Raw genomic sequence first — 14,016 nt, 5'->3', positions numbered from 1 at the left:
TTTTCCCTTTCTCTCCCTACTCCTAATATATTTAAATCCACGACATAGTTTCATTCTATGAGAACAAATGGTTGCTAGGAATCCAAGCCAGAGAGAAAAATGAAATAAATTTATAAATAATGACAAAAGATATTTTAAGTTACTTTCTTTTTATCTCAATTTTTACCAAGTTAGATCTTTGAGTAGCTTAAAAAAAAAAGTTTAATGCTCGTTTAAAAAAGCTGCTTAATTTAATTTCAATACAATGCAAAAAATAGCTCATGCTTGTTCCTTATGTTTTTTTTCTCTTTTACTTCATATTTATTAATATCTTGCCAAGTTTGTTTCAATAACTTTCTTGAAACAAAACTTTTACCTTGAGTTACTTTTAAAAGCAGATGACTTTTAATTTTCATGAAAAACAAAAAGTAACTTTTAAAATAATCTGGTCAATTTTACAAATATGACTGAGTGCAATTTATTGGCATTATCATTTTAAAATCAGGGACCAGTTTTTTTAAGTGATTTCTTTGTTTTTGTTTTAGTGTCTTTTGTATAATCTTTTTTTTGTTTTGTTTATATAATTCACAAGATGTCATTGTGTATTTTATTTTTACTCCATTATGTATATATTGCATTAGCGTTAATTACTGTGCTCTTGTTTTATACCTCCAATTCAATTGTTTTATGCCAGGTCAGTTCAGCCAAATGACATTCCAGCTATGACTATCCAGTTTTATTTTTGGTGGAAGATCAGTGTATCATCTTATGTCTTCCATTTTGTTTTGTTTAGGATGTGATTTGAAGGAAATTTAACTGCTATTTCTAGTAGGTTTGAATGACCACATGGAGGATCTGTTTGGCTTATTGTTTTGTTATAGTTGTTCATAATGGTAGTGGTGGTGATGGTGGGCTCATAATGTAGCAATAGTTTCTGATGGCTTCGTTTCAATTCCTTATTTGAGTAGCTTCATTTACTATGCTAATGTTATTGTGAAAGGCATGAACATCATCTCTACCTCCTCCTTCTTCTCATCATCATCATCATCATCATAATATATGGTAATGGTTGAGGTCATAGGATGTAAGGCTAAAATGTTTTGTAGTGTTTAGTTTTCTCCTTTTCTCACAAGTTTCAAATCCCATTAGGGTAAACTTTGTCTTTCATTATCCCTTGAGATTGATAAAGCAATATACTGTTGTGTCTAGTCAAGAGAAATCTATGAGTATTATTCTTGGATGTACTCCTTCTTTTCTCTTAAAAGTTACTCCTGGAAGAAAAACTAATCAGTTTCCAAGTTTTCATTTTAAAATCTCATTCCCAAATTCTACTGGTGTTGTTCAGTTTTTTACAAAAAACCCATTTTTGTCTTTTGATAAGACAGCAGTGGTGGTATTATAGGTGTAATGTAGTCATGATGATGATGATGATGATGGTGATGATGCTTCAGGCCTCTGGGTTCCCAAGATTTTTTGTGCTTTCATAGCAGACATAATATTACTTTCTTAAGCAAGATGCTTAATGCTATGTCCCCAACATCTTATTGAGGGGGTAATGGTTCAATGATTCTGTAATGGTATTGTCTAGAAATTTCTTGAAGCTGATTAATTCGTTAAGCTCCTATACCTTCTACAACCCACCTTCTATATTAATGATATAGTGCATATAATAATTATAGTAATTTATTGTAATCAGATTGTTGTATTTAATAAAAACATTTAACCCTTTAGCATTTAAACTGGCTATATCCGGCCAGGATATTCTACCTGTTTTATGCTCAAACTAGTCATATCTGGCCTCTCACACTAGGGTGTGTGTGTTACTCAGGATGTTGTATATGTATAGAGACCCAACAGTTTATAAACATCTAAAAAAAAGTATCCATTCTCATACTCTAATTACTGTTGAGTCTGTATACATACACCACATGGTTGGTTATATGCAAGCATTCTCAGAAAGGATGTTCTCTCCAGATTTCATGTATAACTAGTAGAAATATACTTGCAAGGCTATATTTACATCAATTGCACAAATGTGTGTGTGTATGTTTGTGTTTATAATGTGTTTACAGTCTTTCTCCAGATCTGTATATTTCTATCAATGTATGTGAATGTGATTATGTGTGTATTACTTTTTTGTTTTTCTATCTAGAATCTATAGTTCAGTGAAGCACTACTGCACTTTGTAAACTGGGACTGTGGCTTCAAACCCAAATGTTTGAACTTTCATCTGATGTGAAACTAAATGATGTAGTAAATCGTGCAGGTTAAAGATTTACTAACATAGTCATACTGTAGCAAAGCAGCTTCGGTTTCATTCCATAGTTAAGATTTTTTTCCTTTTTGACATAAACATAAAAATAATTAGTAACAAGGTAGAAAAAAACAATAAGTGTATAACAAAGAATATAGTTTCCAAAGATGTTCTCTCTTAAGTACTACCCATGCGGGATTTTACACCATTTCAAGAGCCAAACACAAATGCATTTAAAAAAAAAAACAAAAAAGAAAATAATGTATTTTGTGGATCTCTATAAATTGTTGACATTGTTTTAGTTTTCAATATTACATGAAATTTCCACAGACACTACTGGTAATCATTAAATTACAATACTCAAAAAAAAAAATTTCTTTTTCTTTTGAAGGTTTACTCACCTAGCCCAGATGAGTACCGTCAAGATTCACCGCAGTATCCGTCTCCAAAACCAAGTATCTATGAGTCCTATATGTACGGTGAGTACCTGATATTTCTTTCTCCATTATTTTACAAATCAAAATTTTGTGGTTAATAGTTTGTTTCCTTTCCTACCTCCCATTTGGTCTAAGACTCATTTTGTTCTTCTTTGAAGTCTATCAGAATAACTCATATCAGGAAGAGCTAATCTACTTTAATGCTATTTGAAATGTGTTTACAAAAGGGATTATTTTTACTTCTTCTTCATAAACTCCGAAAGAGTTCATCCTTTTGATACCAAACCTGCCTGAGACGACCCTTGTTCCTACAGTACAAGCTTCCAGTTTTAGAGTAACCTAAATTAAAAACCTTTTATCAGAATTCCATGCTGATTTATATTCTAAACAGCAGTTTAATAATGACAAAATAGTTTTACTTAATGCTTGTTTATTTTTAAAATATATTGAAATAGAGTAGCAAAAAGATAAAATCTATATTTTTTTCATTATTATATTGCTGTTTTTACAGCATAAAATATCAGTGAGTGATGCTTATTAAAACAATATTTTATACATTATCATTTACAGAAAGTTTGTCTCTCTTATTTAAAAAAAAAATAAACATGCTAGATATCCCATCAAGTGTGCACATGTGTTTTGCTTCAAATTCAGTATTTTACTGGGGCATTTAGTTGAGTTTTTTTAAATATTTTTTTTGCACAAGTCTAAATTGGAATACAGTTGCTTAAGATTAGAAATGGTTAACTATTATAATAGTGTTCACTGAAGTTCAATTAGAATGTAATAGAGCTTCAGATAGTTTCAGTGAAGTTCTTAATCTTATCAGTTTATAATTTGCTACTTCACAATAGATCCACATTATTTTGTCCTGTTAATTTTCTCAAAGATCAGAAGTAAAGGAACAGTTGTATTTAGCAATATAAAGTTTGGTGCATATATTTAAACACATTAGCTGGTGTGAATATTTAACAGTATAAAATGTTAATCATTGTAAATAGTTCTTCATGCTGGTTTTCTGTGTGTCTGTGTGTGTGTGCATGTAAATATATATATGTATATAATAGTTGAAATTCCATGAAATGTTTAAAACTAGACTGTCATTTTTGTTTTAAGGAAAGATTCTTTTTCAGGATGATTTACTTAGTTTCTAATTAGCAAATTACTCTGAAATTACTATATTTATTTGTGCATAAGTTGCACTAATTGAAACATGACAGGTATTGCTCTGATAGGTACCAGCCAGTATGAAATTTGTATTTACATAGCTTTAACCCTTTAGTGTTTCAACCAGACATATCTGGCCCAAATATTTTATCTTTTATGTCCAAACCAGCCAGATCTGATCTCTCATGCCTTTCCTACAATGTTATTCTAAAAATGCAACGATCATATTATTGAACTCTCAAAGCTACGAGATAATGCATAATTAATTCAAAATAATGTGAATAAATAAGCTTTACATTTGATAGAAAAATCTGAATGCTAAAGAGTTAAAAGCAAAAAGCAAGTTAAAATTTCCGTCATGAATGGTACAGCTAAATTGATCCATGTGAAATTTAGGAGCTGTTTTCTTGGTGTATAAACTCAGGTATTTTTAATTCTCATACATATCTTAAAATTTGACTGCTTTGTAAAATATTTTTGTTCTGATAATCGATATATCAATCAATTTGATTCTACTTCCATTCTCATTGTTTCATTTTCTTAGTGTAACACAAACACATGGAATACTTACTGATCTAAAGTTAGGTTTAGAAAACTTTTTTTTAAATTTTTTAATTTTTTTATAGCTACAAGCACCTAATCCCATTACTGTTTGTTGAATCTAGCCTTCAGTACACACATACACACACATGCACCGTGTTTGAAAGACATAAATAAGAATGCATACAATACAATTATATTGGAATAAAATTCAATATATATATATAAACTTAGATATGTTTCGACCATGGATACATTTTATTTTCTGTATAATCCTATGTTGATTTCAGCTGGCAGGTTATAAGCCAGTAAAAGATTAAGACTCTCTGTGTTTCAACAATGTGTGTGTGTGTGTGTGTGTGTGTGTGTGCGCGCGCGCATAAACCCAAAACTCATATAAGCATGTGTGCAATACATATACTGAAAGATATACATAACATTCTTGGTTTTCATGTTGTTGACTGCTGCATATTTTTTCTATCTGTTATAAATATTTTCATTCTTGACCCTTTCATTTCTGCCAACAGTAGTTGTTGTGGTAGCTGTGATATTTATCTGTTCTAGGTGTAAATTCTGCTCTGACTGAGATGCTAAAGTATTAAATATACAACATAAAAATATGATATATTATTAAACCAATCTATTGTTTTGTTTAACTTTGATCTTCATTTAAATAAAGTTTCTTGAGATTAGAAATGACTACCCATTGCAAAATAATATATATGTACCATTTGTTAATGTTTAATTAGATTTAATTATATAACTTCTGATAGTTTCAGTAATATTGTTGATCCTGTTAGTATATAATTTGCTACTTAACAACGGAGCCACATCAAGTCTAGTGAAGTTGAATTTTTTACCAGTAGAATTAAATGAAATGTAAATTCTCACTAGTTTTATTTATTTATTTCAAAGCAAATAAACCAGTATATTTAACTAAGTAATGCTTGGTGTGTGTGTGTGTGTGTGTGTGTGTACTTAATCATATATGTTAGGGCATATATTTAACAACATAAAATATTTGCATACTTGACAGTATAGCAGTAGATTCTCTGGTTCATTACATTTAACATTAATGTACTGGGTTTGTAGGTATGCTTAAGAGTAATCCACTGGCCCTTTACATTAAAACCATCGTAAACTCTATCTTGTCTATCTGGTGTGTTAGCTCAGTTAAAGTTCATAATTTAATTGGTGTTCCATGGCCATCTTTTTTTTTTTAATGTTGTCATAAAATATGGTTTCCATTTTCAAGGCAGTAAGAAGCTTGAAAAACACATCAGCAGTTGAACAACCAAGTACAGGCTCCTACACTGGAATAAAAAAAAGATAATAAGTGTGTGTTTATATAAACATACATACATGTGTACAACATTAAAGAGATTTCCTATTCGATATGGTTTTACTTTTACAGCATAAATTTTAAGCTTTTGGTCCAAATATTCAGTATTTTTGTACTCTTTTGTATCAACAAAATTAGGAAAATATTGCCCCTAATTGGTATTAAGTTAGCTGGTCTTTAACTCATTTTTTAATTTCAGCTTAGACTAAATTCCAGCAATTACCCATTTTCGAGTTAAACTTTGTAATTAGTACTGTTGATTGAATTTAAAGCACTGTATTTGCCAGTCTGTAAGACTTACTCTTGCATAAAATAAACCCTTCCTTTTTTTATGTTTTTAAAGAAAAAAAATTTAACGTTTCATCATTCCCTTTGTATCCTATCCGCAATGCAGTCAAATTAGATTCTTGGCAACCTTTTGTTATATTTAAGAATAAAAAAAAAAATGCATCTTATATACCAGCTTGGACAATATTTAATGCTTCATAATTAAATTTAAACTGTTTAATGTTTCTTTCTCTTGACAGATAATCCACATAGTTCTAGCGACCCATGGTCTCAAAATAATGGCCTTCCTACATCCTCATACACTTCATCAGTTCTACACAATAGTAGCTCCCATCATTATAGTCAGCCATCAACTTACAGTGGCATGCATCATACCCATGACATGGTAAGTAAATTATTTTTGTTGTCTCTTGATTTGGTTCATTTCTCTCTAAACATCAAACATAGCCCAGATATATGTATAAGGGTTTGTGGTATTGTGTAGTTTAAAAGTAAGCAAACCTTCAATTAGAAACCTTCATCAGACATATATCCAGACTACAATAGTTCTTTGATGTGTGATATTAAATCAAATTCCAGCATGATTAATTCTAGATTAATGGTTAAGACCAGTAGAGATGGTCATATATTCTACTGAACAATTGACACCAGAAATTTCATTAGGTTTTCAAATTCATTGAAATAATTCAATTGTTTCTTAGAACATAGTTGAGATGAACTTACTAATACGAGAAACTTGTTACTGTGTATATTCTTGTATGTACATACAAGAATGTGCCTTATTTTCCATCATTGCATTAACTGTAGTCTCTCATCCTGAACATACTTTCTACCAGAAGGTCTGTAATATTCATCATCATTGTTCTGAATTACTGTTCTGCTACTGTTGCTTTCAGGACGCCACGTGATCATCACCTTCCCTTCTTCATCCATGTTATTAAGATAACTTATATCTTAACACTATTTAATCTTTCTTCCTCTATCTCCAGTTGCCCCAGCAAATTAAAATCCTGTTACTTTATACCTGGGTTTCTTAGTGTGTGTGTTTTTTTTTTTGTTTTCTCTTGTTTTCTTATTTTTTTGCTGTATTCATTATACCCGCCTACAGCATTAAATAAATTTTAATTGGAGCAGATGGGTGGCATGGAGGAAAATAAGGCTGAGTAAGAAATCTCAGAGGAATATTATTTTCATTTATTATCTGCTTGACTGCTTGTTATGATAGTTAATATTAGGAAACTATTGTGAGGCTCCTGGCACAAAAATTAAATGTTGCTATCTTTCTGCATATAAAATATCAGGCTGGTTTGTTGGGCAAATTATTTCATCGCTTAACAAAATCAGCCATATATTGTTCTTCTAATCCTTAACTTTATTGACTGATGACAAGCTTAGAAATTTTAAGTAAATTTAGAATGCACGACCACATTGTGTAGTCTGCTTTTAAAGATGATTAACATGATAGGTTTTCTATTTCTCATGTTATAGGTTTAGCAATTTAAATTTCTATATGTTAATACCATTGATTATTTCATGTATCCACCTCACGCAGGTATAAAAAAAAGGGCAGTAAAACGACAGAAATCATTGTTGTCGTTACTTTTATCATCTAATTTCAGTTTTTTGGCTAATTTGATTTCTGACACCACCAATGTCTGCATCATGAACAATTTCGCTGTTGTTCTAAATTAACATGAAGAAATTTGACACAGTTCATCAGGTCAAGTGGGTTTATAATAAAATTTAACGAAACATTTGTCAAGGCCCATGATTTCATGATAGTAATATAGAATAGTAACTAAACATTCATGATTTCACCCACAAATAGATTTTAAATACGTCAGACCGCAAAAAATATAATTACTTCTTTGTTCCTTTCTCATATTGCCTGTATACTGCAGATCATCTGCGTATTAGATGCATTTAGGCAAACCATGACATTTACCCTCAATAGACTTATTAGTAAATGCATTCCCCAAGAGATTTAGGCAAGATGTTTTTAATGAGTTTAGTTGTATATTTATGAATTTAAATAGTGTGAACAAGGCATAAAAAAGCTGTGAATTAGGGTAAAGTGTCTGCACCAGGATTCAAAGGAAATAAATCAAAATAATGACTTGTAGTAAACATAATAAGAAATTTGAGACTCGGTAATTTGTGGGATTTAGCAGCATAATTTGTTAATGCTGGAGGCATTTATTGGATATGGATTTGTGTTACTCTTTACTCTTTTAATTTATTCCTTAGTTTGATGTTTTATTTGTTTAATTGCCATCGTGGTAGTTAAATATAATAAACCCTATTCACACAAAACACTATTTTTTCTTAGAATCAGTCTGTTTTATTATTTTCATTGTATTGATTTTGTACTGAACATATATAGAATACATGATTTATATTTTTAAAAAGATGCTTTCTGTTACCTGTGAAATAAATGCAAGATTAAAATTTTTTTTCTTCCTATAAATAGCTGATTTCATGCTCAGTATCTTGGGTAAATGTCTTTTATGGCAGCCCCAAACCAGCCAAGTGTGTAGTGTCCAGTTCAGTCCTACTGCATGGCACCTTGAGTAAATGTTTTCTACTACAGCCTTTGGCCTACAAAAGCCTTTACGAGATGATTTGGTTGGCAGAAGGTTTAAGAAGCCTGCTCTGTGTGTGTGTGTGTTTGCATGAGTGGAGTGAGGATTATTTGTGTCTCCTTGTCTTGAACATTTGCTTGGTAGTTGTACCATCATCGTACAAACAGTATTGTTCATTTCCACTCTTCCATGGAAATGTGTCTGGCCATGGGGTAATATTATCTAGGACACAGGTGAGATTTGACGGAAGAGTATTCAGTCATAGAATATCTGCATCAGTAAAGTGTACATCTGCGTCAAGCAATTATGGAAACGTATGCATTAAGGTGATCTTTATTATATATATATATATATATATATAGCATATTTGAAAGAAAAGTTGTTCCTTATGTATGCGCATACACATAACCATGTATGCATGTAAGTCCCTGCATGTGCAACTGGCTTCTGTACAGTTTCTGCCTTCCAGACTTGCTTTACAAGTCATTTGTGAACCCAAGGCTCAAGTAGAACACTTGCCCTTCATGTCATGCTATGGAAGTGAACCCAATTTGTCAATAAACACACACACACATGTGCGTGTATGTGTGTATTTGTAGACATGGCCTAGTGCTTAAAAGGTTCATTTTTATAATGGACAGCACATTTAGTTTAAAAGGCCTGCCTTGTCACAACATACTCTATATTGCTGATTCTGCCTGAGAATTAAGTTATGGTTTTAAAAAGAAACTACTCAGGCATTATCTCCGTAATTCAGTTGAACAACAGAAATACTTGAAACCATTCGTGGATTCATTTATTGTACTTTTCCTGACTGACACTAATTAGAAATCCATGATTAGCTCAATCCATTACTGTGGATTGATTTGTTGTTATAGACAGGTATGTGCACAGACAAGTACATATACACACAATATACATGTTCACATATGCGGAGACAAGCCTAAGTATACATTCATGTTCCTACAGCTCATACATGAACATATACTATACTTGCGTGTGCTTACAGTCACATAAACATACATACAAATTTAAGCACACAACCAGATGTAAATGAAGAATACACATATACACACGCTGTCATGTAAGCATGAAAGTAAGCTTATTCACACATGCAAGTTGAGTAATGAATCCAGGCACAAGCAGGAACCGTTTCGGAAACTGCGTTTGTACTAAAACAAACATACGTATGTACACAAATATATATGAACATGTTCTCTTTTTATGGTTGGTTGGTTCATTCATTTTACTCAATGACATGAGCCAATATACATGGCCCTTCAATAATGCTACAAATAGCAGCCATGTCGTTCTCAAATTACATTCTACTGTCTGGAAAAGGGGAGATTGGACTCATGTAATTCTCAGTGGAGTGTGCTCTTTGTCTGGGAAAGGAATGGGATGGCCATAACTGGAATGCATTTCATAGTGAATATGTTTTGATCAGGTATGATCAGGAAGTACACAATAACTGAAACAGTCACAGACCAGTGAGGTATCTCCACGGTTGCTTGACATATTACAAATGGCGGCCAAATCTCTTCTGGTCAGTGCTGCAATGCCTTTTATCATACATTTGCTCATTCAGAGCCTGGGACTAAACAGCAATAAAGCCTCTATGTAAGTTGATCCACTTGCAAGAAATAGCAACTAAAGCTTAATAAAAAAAGAAAAAAAAGATTCATTAGAAAATGTGAATTCTGATATTTTGAAATAGATGGGTTGGCTGGATAACTTTTATCAATGGTCTTCTCAGTCAGAGCTGACTATATATCAGTAAGTATTATATATATATATATATATATATATATATATATATATATACATACATACATACATATATATATGCTCTTGGTTACATGTGTACAAACTGACTACATGCACAAACACACATGCAAGAACAAAAGGAAGCAAATCTAATGTTTTGGACGTTGCTTGTGTTTAAAAACAAAAAATATATATGTATATATATATATATATATATACCCTTTTTGTGATTGGTTCTTTTTACTCAATGACATGGGCCAATGAGGAGGCCCCTTAACATGGCCATTTGACAAGTTGCAAATAGCAGTCGCATAACTCTCAAATTACATCCTACCATCTGGAAAAGACATATTGGAATAATGTGGTTCTCAGTACATGCTCTGCGCTTGGGAATGGGACGGGGTGGTCACTGCTGGAATGCTTTTCATCGCAAGTTCAGTCTAAAATGATGCTAACCTGGGGCTAAACAACTAACTAATGGAGCCTCTTTGTGGTCAATTGCACTTGCTAGAAATAGCAGCTAAGCTCAAATCACACTCTACTTGTCTTCAAAAAAAAAAAAAGTGGGGGGAGCATGCATGAGAATGTTAGTCCCTGCTATACAATTTGACAGATGTTTATTGTTGGAAGGCTTTAATCATAGGTTTTCTCAATCAGGTCTCAATGGAGCTAAATAAGAACTACAAACGTTTCAAGCTAGCAAAGAATCCTCTACAGTTATGATTCTCAATCTTTCTTCTATCATTAAACATCTTCAGCTTGATGTAGTTGGCCATTTATTTCTTTTCTCTCTCATGCAAAAATATGCACTTGATAATCAATATATATAAAAGACTGCTTTTTTTCTTCTTCCATGCCCTCCTTCATCTTATTCTTGGAGCCTTTAGATTTTAAAGGCTTAAAACCCAAATCTAAAGGTTTCTAGCAGAGACACAGAGACGCAGATCCACATATTTCGGGAGAGTGTATGGTTTAATGAATTCAGTACTGATGTCAACTTTGCCTTTCATTTTTCTAGTAAAGTACCAGTATTTGGCTTCAGTGGGGCATGAACTCAGTGCAAGAAGCCATTTCAAACTGCTCTGCAGGCTTTACTTATAAAAAAAAAATTTAATTTTCATTCTGTGTTACTCTCTAGTAGGATCTGCTATTGTTTGTAACATGCACACATGCATGTTGACACACAGACACACACATACAGCCAATTTCTTAACCGTGCCAGTGGCATGTAAAAAGCACCATTTGAGCGCGATTGTTATCAGTATTACCTTACTGGAACTTGTGCCAGTGGCATGTGAAAAAATATTTTTGAGCAAGGTCGTTGCCAGTGCCGCCGGACTGGCTCCTGTGCAGATGGCACATAAAAAACATCATTTGAGTGTGGGCATTTCCAGTACCGCCTGACTGGCCTTTGTGCCGGTGGCACATAAAAGTACCCACTACACTCTCGGAGTGGTTGGCATTAGGAAGGGCATCCAGCTGTAGAAACTCTGCCAGATCAGATTGGAGCCTGGTGTAGCCATCTGGTTCGCCAGTCCTCAGTCAAATCGTCCAACCCATGCCAGCATGGAAAGCAGACATTAAACAATGATGATGATTAGTAAAGAAAACTACTGTACTTGTGAGACAGGTTAATAGGTGATCAGTGGACTTCCAGAATAACTATCTCCACCTCGTGGAGAAAAGTACCAGTAAAATTTTACCAGAAAAGGACATGGAGTTGATGGGCAAAAATGTAAGGAGTGGGGAATGTTTTGGACAAAAAATTCTTTCAAAAAGGAAACAGTCTCCTGAATCCTTGCCTATTTCATTCTCCATAAAGTAATGATGGCTATTTCAAAAGTTTGCCTATCAACTATTAAACCCATCTCATGAGTGTTAATAGTTCATTTACTAATCCTTTAGAAAATTATAAATTGGCTGTCAATAACAGGAAAATATTTCTATTAGTTTTCTACTTCTAATTGATCATATCGACTCCAGTGATTGTTTTAGTGTGTATGTATGTATGTGTGTGTGGTATAAATGAGATAGTTTTTATCTGCCAGATTCTCCCACAAAACATTGGTTGGTCAAAGCCTTTTGTAGAAAACACTTGAAGGTACTACACTGTGGGATTGAACCTGAAAGCATGTGGTTGGGAAGCAAACTTTGAAATCACACAGCCGTGTGTGTATATAAACTTGAGATACCATACTTGTTAATCTGTTTCGCATCACCTGTTAGTCGTGCAACATTGATATTTCAGATTCTTCTTAATATAAGACTCCACTATATGTATTGAGTACTTTTCTCACCTTTGTATATATAAATGTATTTATAAGGGTATAATATATATGATGTGGAAAAGTCATTTTAGTCATTTAAGAACACAAAGACTTTTATATTCACTTCTAAGTCCCTTTCTCTTGCTCTCGTGTGTGTGTGTGATTTTCAGTATTAAGCTGATTCTTTTGAAACCCTTAAACTAAAGATTATGTATTTGTGTTACTGTGATATCTATACATGCACATGTTTACATTTTACTGGTTTCAAATATATTCACACCTTCATCAATCATTGTTTCAAAAATGGATATAAATAGCTAAATTATTCCAAATCATTTTCAAACATAGTAGAATGTGTTCCCCATTTTTATTTTTCTTCCATATGCAAGTACTCTTTATTATATCTACATGTTTGGTTTTCTTTAAAATGTCAAAAACATGTTAGCTGTTCTTTTTTTTTACTAGGTCAAAATGATATAAATGCCCTCTCGTTCTCATGTATGTGTTTATATGTAATGATTTTTTATTTCTGTGAAGCCACTAGCATTAAATCGCAAATATGTTTACATTTTTTAAACACTGTTGTACAGGTAAACCTCATAAGATATGCGATTTGCTTTATGTATCTGTTCATCAGTCTATTTAAAAATTGTAAACACATGCACACACTTCTCTACAATAACATTTATATATATTATATTACAATAACATTGTGATTTGTTTTTGTTTTGTTTTGTTGCTTTTTTTTTCTTTCTTTCTTTCTTTTTTTCCAGAATTAAAAATTTCTTGTGATTTTGTTGATTAAAGCAATCAACAAAATCACAAGAAATTTTTAATTTGTTAATCTATAACAAAAATATTTAAAGTTTATTGTTGATCTTCACTTAGTAAATCTAATTAATCTTTACTTCTTAGTCAATATATCAGATATCAATCTTGAGGAGATGGCTTCCCTCAGCAACTTTTTACAGGGGTCAAGCTACTGTCAGGAGCCTGAAGGAAATCAGTTCTTCTGAAGGAAAATCTTAGCTTCCTACTCCCATGTGGTATCACTCAATCTCCATGATAGGGAAGGAATTAGTTTGTTCAACACAAGTAGCTAGCTAAGCAACAGCTTGGGTTTCTTTTCAAATAGAATGCTGCTGTTAATTCATTCTTTCTTTAACCTCCCTTACCCTATGTTTTTCTAACCTATATTAGGTGGTAGTAGCAAGCCTTTCTTTAAAACTGGCTTCAGAAACAGAAAAAAAAAGACCATTTCTTGAATATGTTTGTGTTATATATATATATATATATATGTGTGTGTTTGTATGTTGGTGTGTATGTGTACACATGCATACTCAGACACACACACACACACACACACACACACACACACACACACACACACACA

At 32.4% G+C, this 14,016-nt stretch overlaps 1 protein-coding gene across 5 annotated transcripts in view; it reads left to right on the top strand.

Annotated features, from left to right (window-relative positions):
• Positions 1 to 14,016, top strand: part of LOC106868645 (transcription factor 12) — a 148,137-nt gene that overhangs the window by 102,816 nt on the left and 31,305 nt on the right. For all 5 annotated transcript variants that reach the window (XM_014914010.2, XM_014914011.2, XM_014914008.2 and 2 more), the window contains 2 exons: positions 2,625 to 2,712; positions 6,247 to 6,392. In XM_014914010.2, coding sequence (XP_014769496.1) covers positions 2,625 to 2,712; positions 6,247 to 6,392 — 234 coding nt within the window. The remainder of the gene's footprint in view (positions 1 to 2,624; positions 2,713 to 6,246; positions 6,393 to 14,016) is intronic.

This window comes from Octopus bimaculoides, chromosome 18 (assembly GCF_001194135.2).
Source record: "Octopus bimaculoides isolate UCB-OBI-ISO-001 chromosome 18, ASM119413v2, whole genome shotgun sequence".
Taxonomy (NCBI): domain Eukaryota; kingdom Metazoa; phylum Mollusca; class Cephalopoda; order Octopoda; family Octopodidae; genus Octopus; species Octopus bimaculoides.
The sequence above is the reverse complement of the archived record's forward strand: the minus strand, read 5'-3'. Positions and strand labels throughout refer to the sequence as shown.